The 21,025-nt window shown below is 49.8% G+C and overlaps 3 protein-coding genes across 4 annotated transcripts; 1 reads left to right on the top strand and 2 right to left on the bottom strand.

Annotated features, from left to right (window-relative positions):
• Nucleotides 1–8,071: 8,071 nt before the first annotated feature.
• Nucleotides 8,072–11,256, top strand: LOC127321894 (MEIOTIC F-BOX protein MOF). 2 transcript variants are annotated; one of them, XM_051350854.2, is made up of 4 exons: nt 8,072–8,830; nt 8,918–9,308; nt 10,504–10,674; nt 10,761–11,256. In XM_051350854.2, exons 1-4 carry the CDS (start codon nt 8,472–8,474, stop codon nt 10,965–10,967), a joined length of 1,128 nt encoding a protein of 375 aa, XP_051206814.1. In that variant the 5' UTR covers nt 8,072–8,471; the 3' UTR covers nt 10,968–11,256. The 2 variants fall into 2 exon arrangements, with proteins under 2 accessions (XP_051206814.1, XP_051206813.1); XM_051350853.2 differs by having other exon boundaries at nt 8,073–9,308.
• Nucleotides 11,257–11,448: 192 nt separating this feature from the next.
• LOC127321895 (PHD finger-like domain-containing protein 5A) lies at nt 11,449–12,106 on the bottom strand. Its single transcript, XM_051350855.2, has one exon. The coding sequence runs from the start codon at nt 11,970–11,972 to the stop codon at nt 11,643–11,645; it is 330 nt and encodes a 109-aa protein (XP_051206815.1). The 5' UTR covers nt 11,973–12,106; the 3' UTR covers nt 11,449–11,642.
• A 6,861-nt stretch (nt 12,107–18,967) lies between these two features.
• LOC127321941 (uncharacterized) lies at nt 18,968–20,309 on the bottom strand. The gene has a single exon (XM_051350896.2). It carries the CDS (start codon nt 20,159–20,161, stop codon nt 19,256–19,258), a length of 906 nt encoding a protein of 301 aa, XP_051206856.1. The 5' UTR covers nt 20,162–20,309; the 3' UTR covers nt 18,968–19,255.
• Nucleotides 20,310–21,025: the final 716 nt, after the last annotated feature.

Genomic DNA, 21,025 nt, shown 5'->3' on the forward strand with positions numbered 1-21,025 from the left:
GTAAAGTCTTTGATAGAAAAGTTGATACTAGATTTGGATTTTTGCGCAGAAACAGATTTTTAGCTGTCACGAATTTGAGTTGATCTCTCTGTAGGAAACTCGTAAAATGCTGAAAAAATTCATGCGTGATCCTCAGATATGTACGCAACTTTCGTTCAACTGGATCTTTTCCATCTGAGCCTGTTAAGTTCCTCGAAAAAAATCGTCTTTACAGACTGTTCTGTTTTGACAAATTCTGCCTTTTATTTCGCATTGCCTCTTTTACTGTGTTGAGTGGATTTCTTTGCTCCATTAAATTTCAGTAGCCTTGGTTAATGTCCAGAAGTGTTGGGAATGATTGTGTCCTTGCTGAACATGTGAATTTTTGATTATGCACTAACCCTCTAATGAGATTGCTTTGAGTCTGGTGTGAAGGAAGTTTTCAAGGATCAAGAGAGGTGGATGATATGATATGATCAAGAAGAGTGAAAAGTCTAAGCTTGGGGATGCCCCCGTGGTTCATCCCTGCATATTTCAAGAAGACTCAAGCGTCTAAGCTTGGGGATGCCCAAGGCATCCCCTTCTTCATCCAACAACTTATCAGGTCACCTCTAGTGAAACTATATTTTTATTCCGTCACATCTTATATGCTTTACTTGGAGTGTCTGTGTGCTTTTATTTTCATTTTGTTATTTTCATTCTCTGAATAAATTCGGATCCTAGCAATCCTTGTGTGGGAGAGAGACACGCTCCGCTTTTTCATTTGAACACTTGTGTTCTTCGTTTTTCATATTCATGGCGAAAGCTGAAAGCCGCAACACTTATACTTATTGCTATTTGGTTGGAAACAGAAAATGCTTCATATTGTCTTGAATAATTTGATACTTAGCAATTGTTTTGAGCTCTCAAGTAGATCATGTTTAAGCTCTTGCATCATGTAGTTTAAATCTATTAATGGAGAATTACCGTAGAGCTTGTTGAAATTTGGTTTGCATGATTGGTCTCTCTAAGGTCTAGATATTTTCTGCTAAAAGTGTTTGAACAACAAGGAAGACAGTGTAGAGTCTTATAATGCTTGCAATATGTTCTTATGTAAGTTTTGCTGTACCGGTTTATACTTGTGTTTGCTTCAAACAACCTTGCTAGCCTAAGCCTTGTACTGAGAGGGAATGCTTCTCGTGCATCCAAAACCTTGAGCCAAAACCTATGCCATTTGTGTCCACCATAACTACCTACTATGTGGTATTTTTCTGCCATTCCGAAGTAAATTGCTTGCGTGCTACCTTTAAAAAATTCATTCCTTGTCTTTGCAATACATAGCTCATGGGAAAGTAGCCTAAAAAACTGTTGTGATAATGAATATGTCGCTTATGTATCTTAGTTCTTATAAGTTGCTTGTTGAGCGGTAACCATGTTTCTGGGGACACCATCAACCTGTCACACATTTGTTGAATATTATGTGAGTTGCTATGCATGTTCATCTTGTCTGAAGTAAGGGAGATTTGCCATGAGTTAAATGGTTTGAGTATGCATATTGTTAGAGAAGAACATTGGGCCACCAACCAAAGCCATGTATCATGGTGGAAGTTTCAGCTTGGACATTAATCCTCAAATCTCTTATGAGAATATTATTATTGTTGAATGCTTAAAGCATAAAAGAGGAGTCCATTATCTGTTTTCTATGTTGTACGGTATGGATGTCCTTAAGTTGAGATCTATCAAAATCAAGAAATCAAATGCGATTTATCTCCTTGGACCTTTGTACAGGTGGCATAGAGGTACCCCTTTGTGACACTTGGTTGAAACATATGTAATGCAATGATAATCCATGGAAATCCGAGCTAATTAGGACAAGGTGCTGGCACTATTAGTATTCGATGCATGAGGCTTGCAACTTATAGGAAGTTTTATGCATAACACATATGAATTATTACTACCGTTGACACAATTGTTTCCATGTTTTCAAAATGAAAAGCTCTAGCACATGAGTAATCCCTGCTTCCCTCTGCGAAGGGCCTTTCTTTTACTTTATGTTGAGTCAGTTTACCTACTTCTTTCTATCTTAGAAGCAAACACTTGTGTCAACTGTGTGCACCGATTCTTACATGTTTACTTATTGCACTTATTATATTACTTTGTGTTGACAATTATCCATGAGATATACATGTTGAAAGTTGAAAGCAATTGCTGAAACTTAAATCTTCCTTTGTGTTGCTTCAAAACTTCTTATTAATAATCTATTGCTTTATGAGTTAACTCTTATGCAAGACTTTTTGATGCTTGTCTTGAAAGTACTATTCATGAAAAGTTTTTGCTATATGATTCAGTTGTTTAGTCATTATCTTTTTGTTAGCAAAACTATATACCATTTCTTTGAGTCACTTCATTCATCTCATATGCTTTACAATAGTGTTGATCAAGATTATGTTGGTAGCATGTAACTTCAGAAATTATTATTTTTATCGTTTACCTACTCGAGGGCGAGTAGGAACTAAGCTTGGGGATGCTTGATACGTCTCCAACGTATCTATAATTTCTTATGTTCCATGCTAGTTCTATGACAATACCAACATGTTTTAGTCACACTTTATATCATTTTTATGCATTTTCCGGGACTAACCTATTAACAAGATGCCGCAGTGCCATTTCCTGTTTTCTGCTATTTTTTATTTCAGAAAAGTTAGTTTACGGATATTCTCGGAATTGGACGAAACAAAAGCCCACGGTCTTATTTTCCACGGAGCCTTCCAGAACACCGAAGAGGAGACGAAGAGGGGCCACGAGGCGGCCACACCATAGGGGGGCGCAGCCCCACCCCTGGCCGCGCCGCCATATGGGGTGGGCCCCTCGAGCGTCCCCCGACTCTCGCCTATTTATTCCTTCCATCGCGAAAACCCTAAAACATCAAGTCATATTCCACGAAGAGTTCCGTAGCCGCCGCAATCTCGAAGACAAGTTTTGGGGGACAGAATCTCTGTTCCGGCACGCCGCCGGGATGGGGAATTGCCCTCGGAGTCATCTCCATCGACACCACCGCCATCTTCATCGCCGTTGCTGTCTCCCATGATGAGGAGGGAGTAGTTCTCCCCCGAGGCTGAGGGCTCTACCGGTAGCTATGTCGTTCATCTCTCTCTCCCATGGTGTGATCTTTATGTGATCATGAGCTTTGTAATCTAGTTGAATATGTAGATGTTACTCTTGTCTATTATGCACTCTAGAGGTTACTTTAATATGAACTCCGAAGTCACTCTCCACGGTGTGATGGTGACGGTGTGCACATCGTGTGTGATTCCTTTATGACGTTGTGGAGCTTGTTTACTCCGGCTTGAGGTGTGCTTTTGTAGCCCTACACAATGAATGGTGTTTGTTATCCAACAAGAGAGTGTTTGAGAGTAGCATCTATTTATTCAATTATGTGATCATTGTTGAGAGTGTCCACTAGTGAAAGTATGATCCCTAGGCCTTGTTTCTAAGCATTGAAACACCGTTTCCAACAAGTTCTGCTACATGTTCGCTTGCTGCTATTTTTATTTCAGATTGCAATTACTACTTATAATCATCCATATTACTTGTATTTCACTATCTCTTCGCCGAACTAGTGCACCTATACATCTGACAAGTGTATTAGGTGTGTTGGGGACACAAGAGACTTATCTTAATTGCAGGGTTGCTTGAGAGGGATATCTCTGACCTCTACCTCCCTGAGTTCGATAAACCTTGGGTGATTCACTTAAGGGAAACTTGTTGCTGTTTTACAAACCTCTGCTCTTGGAGGCCCAACACTGTCTACGGGAATAGAAGCGTGCGTAGACATCACACACCATAGGGGGCGCGGCCCCACCTCCTACCGCGCCGCCATATGGGGTGGGCCCCTCGGGACTCCACCGACGCCTCCCCTTCGCCTATTTATTCCTTCGTCTCAGAAAACCCTAGCACCGAGAGCCAAAATACGAGAAAAGTTCCAGAGACGCCGCCGCCGTCAACCCTATCTCGGGGGGTTCAGAAGATCTCCTCCGGCACCCTGCCGGAGAGGGGAATCATCACCGGAGGGCTCTACATCACCATGCCCGCCTCCGGACTGATGCATGAGTAGTTCATCCTTGGACTATGGGTCCATAGCAGTAGCTAGATGGTTGTCTTCTCCTCTTGTGCCATCATGTTTAGATCTTGTGAGCTGCCTATCATGATCAAGATCATCTATTTGTAATGCTACATGTTGTGTTTGTTGGGATCCGATAAATATGGAATACTATGTCAAGTTGATTATTGATCTATCATATATGTGTTATTTATGATCTTGCATGCTCTCCGTTGCTAGTAGAGGCTCTGGCCAAGTTGATACTTGTAACTCCAAGAGGGAGTATTTATGCTAGATAGTGGGTTCATGTCTCCATTGAATCTGGGGGAGTGACAGCAACCCCTAAGGTTGTGGATGTGCTGTTGCCACTAGGGATAAAACATCAATGCTTTGTCTAAGGATATTTGTATTGTTTACATTACGCACAGTACTTAATGCAATTGTATGTTGTTTGCAACTTAATACTGGAAGGGGTGCGGATGCTAACCCGAAGGTGGACTTTTTAGGCATAGATGCATGCTAGATAGCGGTCTATGTTCTTTGTCGTAATGCCCTAACTAAATCTCATAGTAGTCATCATGATATGTATGTGCATTGTTATGCCCTCTCTATTTGTCAATTGCCCAACTGTAATTTGTTCACCCAACATGCTATTTATCTTATTGGAGAGACACCACTAGTGAACTGTGGACCCCGGTCCATTCTTTTACATCTGAAATACAGCCTACTGCAATCATTGTTCTCTTTTGTTTTCTGCAAGCAAACATCATTCTCCACACCATACGTTTAATCCTTTGTTTTCAGCAAGCCGGTGAGATTGACAACCTCACTGTTAAGTTGGGGCAAAGTAGTTTGATTGTGTTGTGCAGGTTCCACGTTGGCGCTGGAATCCCTGGTGTTGCGCCGCACTACACTCCTTCACCAACAACCTTCACGTGGCCTTCATCTCCTACCGGTTCGATAACCTTGGTTTCTTTCTGAGGGAAAACTCGCTGCTGTACGCATCATACCTTCCTCTTGGGCTTCCCAACGGACGTGTGCTTTACGGTCACAAGCAGGAGTTCGACGCTGAGATGGAACGCAGCAGGGAGGCGGCCACCGCAGAGGACTCCTCCTCCAAATTCGACTGGTCCTCTGATGACGGGCCTAACCTGGAGGAGAAGGCAGCGGAGCAGAGGGCTCTAGTAGAGTCCTTCGAGACGCTCAAGAAGGCTGAGTATGCCGCCAACGAGACGCTGCGACAGCGGCTGCTAGAGGCGCGGCGGCCCACCGAGCTCTAGCGGCCGCACGATAGGCGGCGGAGCAGCTGAGGAGGGAGGGAGGCAACGACGGGGCTGGCCCTTCGGCGGCAAGTAGCTAGGGCTTGTTATTTCTTAGTAAATTTATGCTTTTTTACTTGAATGAAATATATTGTTGGAAAAAAATGGATCGCCCAGTTTGGAGTACATCCAGACGCAAACGGACGCGCGGTAATTTTTTTTGTATCGCATACGATATGCGTTCCTGTTGGAGATGTCCTGACTTAGAGCATCTCCAGTCGCGTCCCCCAAACCGTCCCCCAAAGCGATTTGGGGTGCGCCGGGCAAAAAAAACGTTTCCAGCTGCTTCCCCCAAAGTCGATTTTTGTCCGGCGCGGCCCGATACGGTGTCCGGTGCCCCGAGACCGTCCTTGCCCCATAGGGGACGCGCCGGGCACGCCGGACACAACGAAAAGCGAGGAGAAACGACACGGGGCCGACCCGTCAGCGGCACAGGGAAAATTCGTCTCCCACTCCCGCCAAATCGCTTCCCTCCCGCCACATCACGCCTATCCCGCCGCGCATTTCTGGCCTCCCAACACATTTCACCTCCTATCCCACCGATTCATTTCTCCCTCCCGCCGTCCACCCGCTGGCGCTACCCTCTCCCCATTCCATGGCGCCGCCGATAGCCCCCCAAAAGATGGCCAAGAAAGCGGCCAAGAAGCCGCCGGGCAATGAGACGAAAGGGGCGAAGGCGCCCTTCGCGAAGCTGCGCAAGGCGCCGGCTCCGAAGAAGAAGCCGGAAGGCTGGACCGATGATCAATGGCATCAAGATTGTCTGCGCCGGAAGATGGCGATGGCGGAGCGGAAAGGACGGAGGGCGGCGCAGCAGGAGAAGAAGGCTCTGGCGGTGCGCGCGCACCAGCACATACTGGCCGGGTGTATCGCCGCCACCAACGCGAGCCCATGGAGTACGTCGGTGCCGGCGTACGTTCCGGGAGTGATCTCTCCGTCGACATCCGCCTTCTACAACGACGGCCCCTACGCCACTCCCGAGTGCGTGACGCCTAACTTGTCGCCCCACTACCAAGATGCGCTGCCGCATGGCGGCTTCAACCCCAACAACCTCTTCTACTCCCCGGCGTACGAGCAAGCGCCCCAGCGCGAGCCAGGGCCCGGTCCGGATGGCGCCCCGTTCATTGGCCACAGGGGGCCGCTCGAATTCGACGATGCCGGTGCTGAGGAGGAGGAGGAAGTGGAGGTGGTGGAGGAGGAGGAGGAGGAAGGTGTGGAGGACGAGGACGAGGACGAAGAGGGCGGCGAGGAAGAGGACGAGGTGGGTGCCGGTGAGGATGATCTCGTGGAGGTAGACGCGGACGGCGTGAGGACGAAGAAGAAGAAGAAGAAGAAGAAGAAGAAGAAGGCGTCGGGCACACGAGGCCCCAAGTGGACGCCTCTGGAGGATCAATGTCTATGCGAGTCGTGGGCGACGGTGAGCCATGACTCCATCATCGGCGCCAACCAAAAGTATGGAAAGTATTGGGCGAGAATCAAGGCCGAGTTCGATGAGCGCAAGTTGATCAACAACGACTACAACAAAGTGACAATGAAGAGGAGCCAAAAGGCAATGTCGATGCGATGGGCCATAATCCAGGCGTCGGTGAACATGTTCCATGGGTTCCATCGCGAGATCGAGACCAGAGGCGAGAGCGGCGTCGACATCAGCCAAATGGTACGACTCTTTCTTAGATAATCTGCAGCGCCCACATTTTGTTCGATGAAATGATTGTGTTTCCTTTGGGTAGTTTGACAAGGCCATGGATATGTACCGGAGGAATTCCGACGGTCACAAGTCTTTCACACTGACGCATTGCTATAGCAAGCTCAAACTGAACCACAAATGGCGGTTGATGTGCCTTTCCTTGTCGTAGGGGAAAGACACCATTGATCTGGATGCACCGCTGGCAATGTCGGTAGGGCGTCCTATTAGCAACAAGGCTGCCAAGGCCGCCTTGGCTGACACTGCGTCGTCCGAGAAGACGCGGGCGTCGATCACGAAATGCCTCGTCGAGGTCTCCTCGACCTTCCTCTCCCGCGACAAAAAGGCCGACGAAAGGTGGACGGAGTTGTTCAAGAGGCAAGAGGAGAAGTTGCAGCTCAAGAAACGCAGAGATGACATGTCCCTGCTGAGAGCGTCGATAGAGGGAATGTCTCCCCGGACGCGGGCGGCGCACAACTTCTTCAAAGTCCAGATCCTCGACGACATCGAAGCCAAAATGGCGGCGGCCCAGGAAGCGGCAGCGGCAGCAACCCCAACCCCGGAGCAAGAGCCGGCAGACGCGTCTACGACAGCATCTGCTGCTACACCTGCGTCGGCCTCAACGTCGGCGACGGAGCAGACGGAGCATGCACAGCACCGGGCAGATCGCGACGAGTTCATCGTGATTGACGGGCCTACGTCGACTCAGGATGCGTCGGCGTCGCCCAACCCCTTCTTCTAATTTAGCATGCACCACCGGTCTGTAATACGATCGCGCGCCCAGTACTTTTATCGCCGCTACTCTGATCGCGACGATTCGGCGGAAACGATCTCTTTTGAATGCAAACTATTTGAATTTCTGATTGGGGACGGTGTTTGGGAGACGAGACTGGGGAGCGACGTCCTCCAAACGCGGCACGAACAAAACACGTCCCCAAACGTTCAATCCGGTGCACTCTGGGGAAAGGTTTGAGGTCGCAACTGGAGATGATCTTAAACGGATAAACGAGGTCAATTTGTACGTCCGATTTGCCTCGCCCTAGAACAGTCCGCTCGCCTTCATTCCGCCTTCACCAAAGTCCAGATCCGTAATTCCAAACCCTAACAAGCGACATCTCCCCCAAACAGGCCAAACTTGTTACCGCCGCCGCGGCCGCCGCCCCCGCCCCCGGGACCGAACCTGCCTCAGCATTCCAACCGGTGCGCTCGTGGACTCCTCCCCTTCAGGACATCCTCTGCGATTCCTCGGTCCTGTAGTATTTCTGATTTGCTGCGGCGCATGTCCATGGACATCGAGTATTCCTGGTTCCTATAATATCATTGCTGCGGCGCATGCGCATGGCCATCGGGGATTTAGAGGCAGATATCAAGATCACGCGCCTGTAGCGGGAAAGGGGAATAGCTCCCGGAGCCAATGGCGAAGCGTGCGCGCGCAGGCATAACCGCCAGCGACGACCGGCTAAGCGCCCTTCCGGACGGCGTCCTCCACACCATCCTATCATTCTTGCCGGCGCGGCAGCTCGTGCAGACGAGCTTGCTGTCGCGGCGGTGGAAAGACCTCTGGTGCTCTACTCCCTGCATCAACATCGACGAGCGGGAGTTCGACATTGGGAGCGGCCGCAACGTCCAAGCCAAGAAATGGAGCAAGTTCGAGAACTTCAACACAAACCTGCTCCTCTTCCGCAGCAATGCCGCGTCCGTGGATAAGTTCTGCTTATATGCCCACGAGCATAACCACCGAGATGTCGATAAATGGATTCGCCGTGGCATCAAGTACTGCCCTGCCCATCTCCATATTTCGGTACTGAATGACGTTGCCTTTAAATTGCCTTCCCTGGGCTCATGTTTTGGCACTCTCAGAAGGTTGTATCTTTCCAATGTGTCCCTGGACAACTGTTTTGCCGAGCTGCTCTCGTCTGGATCTTCTCCCCTGGAAATTCTGGAGCTTAGGAGCTGCTGGAATTATTTTTGGGACATCACATCGCACACGCTCAAGGACTTGTTCATTGATTCTTGTATCCATCATGATGCACATCCATTGGTTATCACAGCTCCAGGCCTTACATCCCTGCGTCTGAATATCACCAACACATCGTATGCAGATGGTATATCTGTCTACCAGACAACTGCCCTTGCCAAAGCAGCTATTGTTATACCATCTCCTGTATTCTTCCCTGTGGACAATCAGCGCAATCTCCTTCGTAGCTTGTTCAGTGTGACCAAATTAGAGTTGGGGGGCTTTGAGACAAAGGTATGTGTAAACATAATTGATTTTTTCTTTGTTTTCATTTAAACATTGATATTGGACCTCAGTGATCAGCAATAGATATTTTTACTAGTTAGGAGATATGCATCATATGTTTTGAGACAAAGGTATGTGTAAACAAGTCTGCACAATTCTTGCCATATTAGGAAATTTGGTTTCCAACTAGGTTGAAACACATTCTTCTCCCTACATGACTAGAATGGGGCAATTAGTTTTCTTGTATGTTTGGTGCTGACTCATATACTAGCTGTGACTATTCATGCCTAGTGATGACTAGTCGACATGGTGGAGGAGCATTTCAGCAGCAGCCGGCAGAGCAGAGCAGCAAACAGCAGAGGAAGGAGAGCCAGTGGAGGAGCCTGGGCCTTGCTGCTGCCGGCGGAGAAGCAGAATCAAAGGCAGACTGATAATGTCAAAATTCTGACATGTGGCGTTTTTTTATGGTCGCTTGACCTAGGATGCCTAACTAGTCGACCAGTTGTCTAGTCACTCGTCTCGGCCCATGAGTCGAGTCGACCTTCGAATTATGATTCTTTAACTAGTAGCACGACTCACAATCCTTGATGGCCTATGCTTCAACTCCTACCATTTTATTTTGTCGCGATGCTGATGAGAAACCAGATAGCCCTCAGTATCTAAGAGCATCTCCACTCGTCTCCCCACAGAGCCCCCCACGGCCACTTTTTTTCATCCGGACGGCGAAAAACGGCCCAGTCAGGCCCCCGGTTCCTCGTTTTGATCCGGATTTGAGCCTATTTTCGTCCGGACTCCCCATGCCATCCCCGGCCCCCCGGGGAGCGCTCGGGGACTCCGGATGAAGCTAAAACCAACCGCCCACGCCCACGTGTCTCCTCTTTCATCCGGATTCCCCGAGCCGTCCTCTTTTTCCCCGAGAAACGCCGCTTGGGGAGCACACGACTGGAAATATACTGCCCCCCACGCCAAATCTTCCTCCAATCCGGACAAAAATTTCGCCGGATTTGGGCGTGGGGAGCGCCAACGAGTGGGGATGCTCTAACATTACTAGGGAAAATTATATCCTAACTTGATTTGTGCAGCCAAATACTAGCATACCACACATGACTAGAGCAATAATTTGTTATTTATAAATTTCATTTTGATAACAGATGCTATAAATCAATTTTGGTTTTGCTTTTTTTTTTTTTTGTATTTATTTCAGGCGCTGCTCGTTGATGAATTTAGTGAATTCCAAAAATTCGCTAATATGCGAACACTGTTATTTGGAGAAATTTTCCTTGATGAAGGTTGCCTTGATGTCAAACTGGAACTTCTAGGCAGCTTTATGCAGAATGCTCCTTGCCTAGAGAAGCTTACTCTCTATTGTTCCATGGTACATTTTCTGTGCTATTTATGATATCTCTCTTGTCTTATACTTTGCCAAGCTGTCTTACACGAATCTTGTATTGCTACGGAAAGGTTAAAGAACATTGTGAGATGGAATGGGACAGCAAGAGGAGGAGCATCAATCTGCAACGTCAAAATCAAAAGGCTTTCCAATGTCCGAAGCTGAAGGTGGTAGAAGTCTTATACGAAGATGACCATCATCACCGACTCGCCGAATTTTTGTGGGTTATTACGGCGAGGCTACCACATGCCAGCATCACACTCACCAAGCTTAGATAATTTCTCCATGGTCCTCTTATCTTTGCAATGCTTCTTTGGATTAGTGTGCTCGAAAGATTTTGATGTTTGTGACATAGTGGCACCACGTGTTATGCTATCAATTGTCACTTGCTTCGAAGTGGACCTGTGCACTAATTTTATATATCATCGTTTTACTAGAACTTTGTACGTATCATAAGATTTTGATGTCCCTAGCACCGTTATTCCATAGTGGTGCAACAAGTTATGGTATCGACTATCGCCTGCTTCGAAATTGATGGTAAATGCAAATGTTGTCAATATGCAGCAATAGTCATGGCCAAAAGTTTCCAGACTGAGCAGCCGATTTTTGTCATCAGTAGACAGTAATCGTCTGGGCTTTCCGACCTCCTTTGAGGGATTTGGCTGACTATGCATATTGAACTTCTTTTTTCTTTCTTTCTTTCTTTTCGAAATCACAACTTGATGGTTCTCTCCTTTTTTTTGCAGGTCATAAGATATGTTTGTCGCATGAACATTCCCACTAAATAATCCGCAAGATGATTTGGCCCTTTGGTACATGTATTTTATGCAAACTGTAATGCTTTTAAAAACAAAATACGAAAGATCGTACAACATGTGTTGGGTAACAAATCACATATATAGCTATATATAGCATGATAGTTCGATTTGTGGAACGAGCAGGTACCAATCATGTCATTTGATCAAGCCGTACTTGTTCCGCTCGTAGAATGCGTCCGTCCCCGCCTCCCCGACGTTGACGACAGCCGGGCAGCCGTCCCGGTCCTTCTCCATCTGCACGCACCCCTTGCAGTAGCACGCGTCTGCCACTCCTCCGGCGCGGCACACCACGCACCTCTCGCCTCCGCCGCGCTGCCCACAGCCGTCGCAGACGCGGGCGAGCGCGACGGGCCGCACCATGGAGTCACACGCCACGCACCGGCCGTCGTGCGCGGCGCAGACGCGGCCAGCGGTAACGCCCGGCAGCCGCGCGCACCTGACAAGGTCGGCCTGGTGCCTCGCCATTGATTAAGTTGCTCTTCTTTTCTCTTGGTTCGGATGATCGGTAGACGGTAATCGATAAGAGTAGCTTGTTTCTTCAAGCGTTGCAGCTGCAGTGTAGTGTTGAGGCGTGGATTCATGTATATTTATGGAGCGGAGGATCTCTTGATGCGCAAGAAATTGGTGGAAACGTTGCATATGTTGACCTGCAAATGGAACTCCGGTAGTCTAGTCGGTTCATCCGTTCCATCAGCCGACTGGATGGGTTCGCTGAGTTGAGCTCGAGGTTGCGTATCCGTTGAATGGTCGGAAACTTTGAACGCCTTGACACCGCCTTTGAACGTTGTTTCTTAAAGAACCGCCTTTCAACATTTTGCATCGTTAGAGCATCTCCAATCGTTTAGCCTCCCCACGCCGAAATCCGGGGTAAATTTCGTCCGGATTGGACGTAAAATTGGCGTGGGAAGGACCAGTTTCCCAGCCACGATCTCAGGCGAAGACGTCGATCTAAATTTGAAAAACGAAAGCTTGACCAAATACGGCTAAAAAGGACTGAATTTAGACTAAATTTAATGATATTTACTATATAGAAGGCGAAGTTCATACATAGAGGCCGAATTCGAATATATTTCGACTTCGGCCAGGGGAATAAGAATTTAAATATTAAAACACGGCGCTCTACATGCCGAAATGGCGGTAGAACACCGTGTAGTCCTCGTCGCCGTCGCCGCCATCATCGGAACGCGGTGGCGCCGTCGGCGCCTGGCTGCTGGTGCCCTGGCCGGGGTCTCCCCACCGGCCACCGTCGCGCGGCGGGGACGGCGATGGCTTGTACCAGTCATCGTCGAACTCCACCTCGAGGTCGATGACGGGGATGGGGGCGCCAGATGGAGGAGTCGCAGGCCGGCGGTAGCGAGCGACGTCCTCGAGGAGCCGAGCCTGCCGCTCCGCCTCCTCCTTCTCCCACTGCTCCCTCGACCAGGCGCAGGCCTAGTCGAGGGGCATGGCGTTGTCGGCGGGGACGAGGTCCTGGAGGGACCTCGCCATGACGGCCTCGAGGATCGCGGCGTCCTCGACGTCGTTGACCTCCTCCACATTCACCTTCACCGGCTTGCGCTTCCGCTCGCCGGAGGTGTCTGGTTCGCGCTTGGGGCGGAGGCGGCCGCGTGTCGTCGAGGGCTCGCGGATGACGATCCCGCCGCCGCTGCGTGCACGGTTGCTCGGCGGGGAAGGCGGCTCCGTTTTCACCGGCGCCCACGATGGCGCCGACCTGGAGATCGGCGTCGACCTCGACGCCGATCTGGACGACGAGGAGCTGGCAGCCATGCGCCGTGGCTGCCAGCTGCTTCCCCGGCGGCGGCTCGTCGATGCCCTCGACAGCGGGGGCATCGTCAGAACGGGATAGTTGCCGCCCTCGATGTGCTCGAGGACGGCCTCGAGCGTCCGACCCGGCGCGCTCCACCCACGCCGGCGCCCCGCGGCGTTGTTTCGCGGAGGCGGAGGCGGCGGGCCGTCGTAGGCGGCGAGCTCCCGCTCCCACCGCCGCAGGAAGAACGAGTTCCACGCCGTGTAGTTGTCGGGGTGGAACTGTGGCGCGGCGCGGTCCTGGTCCGACAGCGTCAGCCGGACCTCCTCGATGGCGGCGTCGAGGAGTTGTCCATGGGGCGGCGGCGGGATTGGCACGCCACCCGCACTTAGCCGCCACCCGCCGCCGGGAGGCCTCGTGTCCGGCGGGCAGGGGTACCCCGCCTGGTGGAGGAGGTGCCCCTCCCACGCGTGGAGCGACCGACGGGGAAAGCCGTTGTTGTCCGCGCCGTCTTCCTCATTGAACGCCATGGATCTCATCGAAGGGAAGAGTGGTGCTACGCGTCGCGGCGAGTGGGGTATTTAGGCGGGGCTGGAGCCGGCGATTTAATGCCGCGTGGATGCTACGCGTCCGCGGCGAGCTGACCGGCGGCAGCCTTTACTGCGCGCGGAAGACGATGCGTCTGCCGCTGACCGGCCGGGTCCACCTCTGCGGCGAAGCCGAAGCGAAAGCGCGGGAGAGATTTCTCGGCGTTTCGCGCGCTTTCGCTTCGTCCGGACTCCCCGAGCGCGCCCCGGTAGGCCGGGGTTGGCGTGGACTCGCCGGATGGATGAAGGTCCAAATCCGGGGGAAAACGAGGAACCGGGAGCTCGGCTGGGCCATTTTTCGCTGTCCGGATGGAAAAATAGCCAGCCGAAGGCCTGTTCGGGGAGACGAGCGGAGATGCTCTTAGCCCCACTTGTTGTATCCTTCTGAAGGGCTTCACGCGCCTTGAATGATCTTTGGTACTCTGATGTTGATTAGCTGAAATCATGATTTTCTTATAAATTAAATATATTAATAATGCGAAGATACCGATTACCGCACCTAGTCTTTGAACCAACAAGCTGTCTGAAGACATTAATTAAGGATATACACAACTAAAAAAGAAAGAATACCCTGCCACGGCGATCATTGCTCCTAGCAGGAACAGTTTTACCACCACCAAAGATAACATCTGAACTATAAAGAGTTTCTCCAAAAGAAAATACCCAAGCTTTTATTGGACTTACCGTGAGAAAATTTTAATTTAAAGAAAAATCTAGTATTGTAGGTAGTGCTAAATAGCCAACAAAGGTTTTAAATTCCAAATAAAACGCAAAAAATCAGACCCTTGATTTGTTCCGTGCATTAGCGGTAAGTCAAAAACTATCAACGAGTTATATATGTAGATTATAAGTATGCCTAGACCTAACTTAGTTCTCACTAGAACGACATCATCGAATTTTAGTTGCGACCCATGTTGCAATTTACCATTAACACGGGCCACGAATCAAATCTAACGGTTTGGATATATTTTTTGTAGTTGCAACCTCACTTGCAACTGAAAATACCAATTATAACAGGAAAAAAAAATCAGTTGCAAATCAACTTGCAACTCAAATACACGAATCAAATATTATGTAATTATGTAGCTTATCTATTCCAACACTAGAGGAAATGTTGTCGTGCACGGTGATGGAGAGGTCCCGCTGATGTTTTCGGTCAGATTGGTGTTTCCATTGGTGGATAAAGAATACCTGCAACTCCGTCGAAGACGTCGCGTGCTCACGCAGTGGCCGCATCATCAGTGTCATGAGATGATGAGAAACATTTGGAATGCCATCGAATCTTCAGTTCCTACCACCTTATATAGTTTGTCTAGTACTATTTCAGAGGCTTTCGCGATTAGGGGAGTGTTACGCCCTTATGTCGGGGGTAGTGTGGGTCAAATTCGGCATTAATCCGCATGTGGTAGGATGGTTACTTTTGTGTGAGAGCTATATACACTTCTAGTCCCACAACTTGCGTGTGATGTGCAAACTAGTCCCACAACTTGTAAAATGGGGTACTGTAGTCCTACAACTTGTATAAAGCTGGTCCAACCGACTGTGGAGAGGCCACGTGGAGATATCTTTTTGCAGAAATGACCCTGCATATTTTTCTATTAAAATGTGCATGTATCGTACGTGTCCCACCTGTGCCAGAGAAGAATAAAATTAAATCGTAAGTACGGTGACTCGAACTACCGGTCGCGTGAAGCAATTCCACTCGGGCACAAGACAAATTCTGTCGAGACCTTCACAGTATAAGATTGCTATCTGAAACGAACTTGCAACGACCATAGCATGCATCTAACACCAATTAGAGCATCTCTAGTCCTCTCCTGCAAACAACGTCCAGAAAAAACGTCGGATCAAACCTTTGTGGGATGTTGCCGGGTGGTATCGTTTTTGCGGCACGTCTGATTTCGGCCACGCCTCCCAACATAAATTTGAAAAATTAAATTGAACCGAAAAACGCTTGAATTCATTTAAATTTGGTATATATTACAAAAAAATTGAATAAAATCTAACTAAATTTAAACATAAAATAAACTAATGATGCCTGCGGCGGCCGGAGCGGTCCTAGTACTGGAAGAAATTGCAGTCCTCGTCGGCGGGCTCACCCATAACCGCACCGCTGGGACCAGCCTTGTGTTCGTCACGCGTCAGGTCGATGACCGGCCTGCCGCTATCGCGGATAGACATGGCGACCACATCCTTGATGTTCCCTTCCCAGTCGATGTGATCGTTCAACGATGACATGAACACTGCGTTGAACCACGACGAGTCATCGGGGTCATCGTTGCATGCGATGAGGCGCTGTTGGTGGCGGTCTTGGTGGGATCGCCACGCTCCTCCAGGATCAGGCGGCGCCACTAGGACTTGATCTCGTCGTAGTACCGATCAGTCACCGGCGTGAGCGCAGGCGGGATGTCGATCCCGTTAACGGCCATCTTCCAGCTGCTGCTGCTCGGCAGACGCATATGTCCGACGGCACAGGGTAGCCCACCCCTTACAATGCCTATGCCTCGGTGACGGTGAGGCTACCGTGCCCGAATCTGTTGGCGGCGAGCATGTTGGGGCGCCTGCCTATGACTCGTGGTGCCGGACATCGTATTGAACGGTGTCGTATGGGAAAGGGCTTTTAAGCGCGCGGCTAGGAGTGGTCAAACGTCCGATGCGCCCCAAATGTCCTTTGAAGAATGATTTAGGGGACGCGGCTGGAGATACTTTTGATGTACATAAAACACAATTCATATTAATTATACACTATTTTTTTGGCACTACATGGAGTAGATTTCTAATCCAATTCAAATTCAGATTAGCAGCTTAGAACATGGGCACGACGCGGAGTTACTGCAATCGTTTGGAGGATGTTGTAGGCTATTTTATATAGGTTTACTGTAACTGCTACAACATAAATTGTTCTTCGCCGCAGTGGCTTGTATCATGCGGCCTACTACCCGATGATTCCCGTTTCGAGTCCCCAACCCGTCGCAATTAATTTTGGTATCTCGTCTGACAGGTGGGACTGGCATGGTAAGTTAGAATTGCGGATACATTTCAATAAAAAAAACATGCAAGGTTATTTTTGCAAAAAAGACATCTCCACGTGGCCGCTCCGGAGTCAGTTGGACCAGCTTTTGCACAACAATACAAGTTGTGGGACTACGGTACCCCATTTTACAAGTTGTGGGACTAGTTTGCACATATCACGCAAGTTGTGGGACTAGAAATGTATATAGCTCTTTGTGTGACCTCTTGTAACATTTCCATCTACTTCATGAAATGGCAGCACTCCGCGTTTTGCAGAAAAGATAATAGAGTAAAGATGGTGATGGTTTAGAGCTGCAGCCTGGAGGTTGGCCTACTGGAATGAGAAAATCAAGTGATCCAATGAGTGTCAAACTTTGATAATTAGGGTATAAACTCACTTTTGTTAAAAAAAGGGCATGGTTTACTATGATGGAAAAAATCATTCCTGGTTTATCTTTAGTTAGAACCACGAGAATATCTGATATTGTAGTAATTCTATTTTTATGCATAGCATTATTATTTAATTCTTTCAAGGTGATTGCGATCAGTCTTAATTTTGCCCTTCAAAAGGAAAACGATCCATTTCCTCCAGAGGTTTGCATCTCTTGTAGCCTCTGGGTCGGTAACACTCGCTCCGTGTCCTTCATAGGGCAACTGACCCACCTTATCCCTTTGAGGCCTTATTTGGTACTAGAGTTTTAGTGGGGATTAGCGGGGATAATCCGCTCCAAACTTTAAATCCCCACTTATCCCCAATGCATGTTTGGTGCTAGAGTATGAGAGAGTTTAATCCCCACTTATCCCCACTTATCCCCCAAATTTTAGTGTATTTTTTTTCAATCCCCAATACTCTACCCCTACCTAGTGGATTGGGGATGGGGTTTTGTGGGGATTGGGTGACAGCAGTGATTCACCCAATACTCTAGAGTATTATCCCCACTAATCCTCACTGAAACACTAGTACCAAACAAGGCCTGAAAGGGCTTCTATCCACACATTTTTTTCCCAAGTCACGAACAACGGCATCCCCTATCGCATCTTTTCCCCACACTGTCTTCCTTGTCTCGCCGAGCTTCCACCTCCCGCCCGCGCCGCCCCTCACCGTCGACCTCGCAGATAGACTGCACCACCGGCTACCTTCTCGTATCCCCTAACCACCACCCCTAGATCCCCATCTCCGGCGCCGACGCTCCCCATCTCCGCCCATATGATTTTCCCTCCCCGTCACTCAAACTCGATGAAGGACTACTGCCCGGCGATGGCGGCACTGCTGCTACATGGCAGTTGGTATGCAGGTGGCCGCGGTTTTGTTGCAAAGAGCATGCGGTTCTGCCGCCATAGGTGTACGGCGGTGGTACCACAGTCGTCCGCGGGTGCTACCAGCGATGTCTGTTGTGCGATGCTACCATCATCGTCAGTGGTGGTACCAACGTTGGCTTCGTGTGGTACGATCAGCCGGCAACAGTGCCACATTCGGGGGGGGGGGGGGGGGGCATCGGTGCTACATGGACCAGGCTAAGGTGTTGCGAGCAACATGGAATCCTGTCATGGTCGCCGGAGGTGCGAAAGAGGGCCCCGCGTTGCTGCAAGCGGTAGTAGCCGGAGCTAGGAATAGAGGACGATGGTGCTGCAAGCCGTGATTGACGATGCTACCGCAAGCTGCAAGCGGCGGCACCGAAGCTGCAAAGGGCATGCGCCAGAGGTGCAAGCTCGCAGCAGTGTAATCGGTGCTGCCAAGGATCTCCACCGTTGCTGCAAGCGAGCGGTGATGTTGCTACCAACTTCATCTCCCTGTGGCGCGAGGCTTCTGCCACAACGTGCTCCTCGCCTGTGGCCCCATGGCGGAGCTGCGCTCGACTACGAGGCCTTGCTTCGACCGACAACCTAGAGTTCATCGGTGCTACACGCGGGTGGAATTTTTTCCTTACGCGGTGGATTTTGCGGGGGGCGGTGGTGTGCGGGGTCACTCAGAGAGGACATGTGTCAAGCAACCAAGGCGGAGGCTCGGGGCGAAGGATTCTCAGCACTATCCCCTTCGAAATCATGACTTCTTGTCGAAAAATGGTTTAGAAGTGGTTATCATTACTTCATTAAATCTAAGAATTATCCACCAAAAAATTACATTATTGTCGTTCACAAGGGTGATACACTCTATGGCACTTTTCTTTGAGAAAAGAGAAGTCAAAACTGTAGAGAAAGAAAGAGGAAAAATAGACCAACACTTCGAAAAAAACCACTCATCATCTAGACCCAAGACACAATCCGCCGTCACATTGCTCTGCTTGCTGGCCATCATTCCCCATACACCCTTTTCGTATGGAATTGGCTCCCGGTAGCAGAAAATGGACCCCAAAAAGGTTAAACGCCCCCCAAGATTTTGCGGCGAAAACCTTTAACAACATCTAGTACATGATCGACCTGCAGGAGAGCTGACAGATCGGGGGCAGATCCCACAGGGAGTCGCAGGGATCGTTCCCGATGTCGAATCCGTCATCCCGCCCCTGCACAACCCCGCTCATGGCCGCACCGTCGGGCGACGCAGATGCGGACGCAGAGTCATCTTGCGTCTCGGTCCTCCTCGTGTTCGCGATAACCGGGCAGTGAGGGTTGTTGCCGCCGGCGAGCGGCGGGACGGTGAGCACTGCTGGCCATGGCTGATGTTCGAGGTGTTGCGACGTCAGGTGGAGTTCTTCGCTTCCGTTGTTGACCCACTGGTAAGTCATGTGGCTAGAAAGGCTGGGACTGGGAGTGCGGTGATCGGCCGCTCCAGTGCCGCTCACGGCGAAGCTGATGCTGGAGCTGGTGCTGCTGGTGCTTCCTGGGCTGACATTACTACCGGCCGCGACGATGTCGCTGGCGTGGCGATACGTCGTTGTCCCGGGAGCGAAAGGGACGGCAGCCTTCTGAGGGGACAACGCCGGCGGCGGCACGGTGTTTTTCTTGAGCTTCTTGTGGGTGAGGAGGGTGCGAATCCTGGACGCGAGCGGCGAGTCCGGCTGCGGGGACGCCGGCGAGGCGGCGGCGTGGACAGGCGCGGCGAAGTTGGTGCGTGTGTTGGAGCCCCTGAGAAGGCAGGCGGCCTCATCGTAGGCGCGCGCGGCCTCCTCGGCGGTCTCGAACGTGCCGAGCCACACACGTATCTTGTGCGTGGTGTCCTTGATCTCCGCCACCCACCTCCCCGACGGCCTCTGCCTCACCCCCACGAACTTGCACTTGCTACTCCTCGCTTTCGCCGCCGCCTTGCTCGCCGGCACCGCCTCGTACTGGCACTGCTGCTGCTGCTGTTGCCGCTGAAACTGGAGCTCCATTGATCCAGTAGTGGTCTGAAGTTCTTTTTTTTTTATCTGGTCCCTGGTCTGAACTTTTGGGGGAGGAGACCGTGTCTGAATATAAGGTGCTGGGCGCCTGGGTTTAGCATTAGTGGGACGCTTGTACTTGTCATGGCGTGCATGTCTGTAATGGTGAGATCTTTGTTAGTGGGTTAGAGGGGGGCTGAGTTTTCTAAGAGGCATAGGAGAGGTAGATGCTCAAGTCTGTAGCTTATTTCGATGTTTGATGTGGTCGTAGTGGCTGGCATGTTTGTTCTCTGCCCTGCTTGACGAAATCCACCTTTGTTTTCAGGCCGCGCGACGAGAGCTACATGCTAGTTTGAGTTTTTTTCTGCCCCCTATTCCCATGGACGAGCTACTACATGGTTTCATCTCCTAAGATCATGTTGTGGGTTTGCCCCACTGTATTAGACAGTATGTGGTTATTTCTATAATCTGTGGTACAAGGTTACCAAAAAAATAAGGATAAGAAAGGTCAAGTAAAAATAAGTTAGAGTAAATGAGATTATCATAATTTACCCTAATGCCAAAAGCAATATACTCCATCGGTCTATCATATATATAAATATATATATAAAAATAAGATCTCCCATCCGGTCTTTATAAAATTCTCTTCTTCCGACTATGGATCCATGATGAAAGTCGGAAGAAGAGAATTTCATGAAGGCCGGAGGGGAGGACTAGCTAAGGGAGGTTCAAGTCTCTGCGCTGTTGAGTGACTTGCTTGGTGTTCCGGGCTTCACAGCAGCCGTATGAAAATGGGGGCGACAACGCAGGTGAAGTGCAGAGTCCTACCTTTCAGGGTGAAAACCCAAGGTATGGCGTTAATTGGTTGTGCCTGGC

The sequence above is a fragment of the Lolium perenne genome, chromosome 2, assembly GCF_019359855.2.
Source record: "Lolium perenne isolate Kyuss_39 chromosome 2, Kyuss_2.0, whole genome shotgun sequence".
Classification (NCBI taxonomy): Eukaryota; Viridiplantae; Streptophyta; class Magnoliopsida; order Poales; family Poaceae; genus Lolium; species Lolium perenne.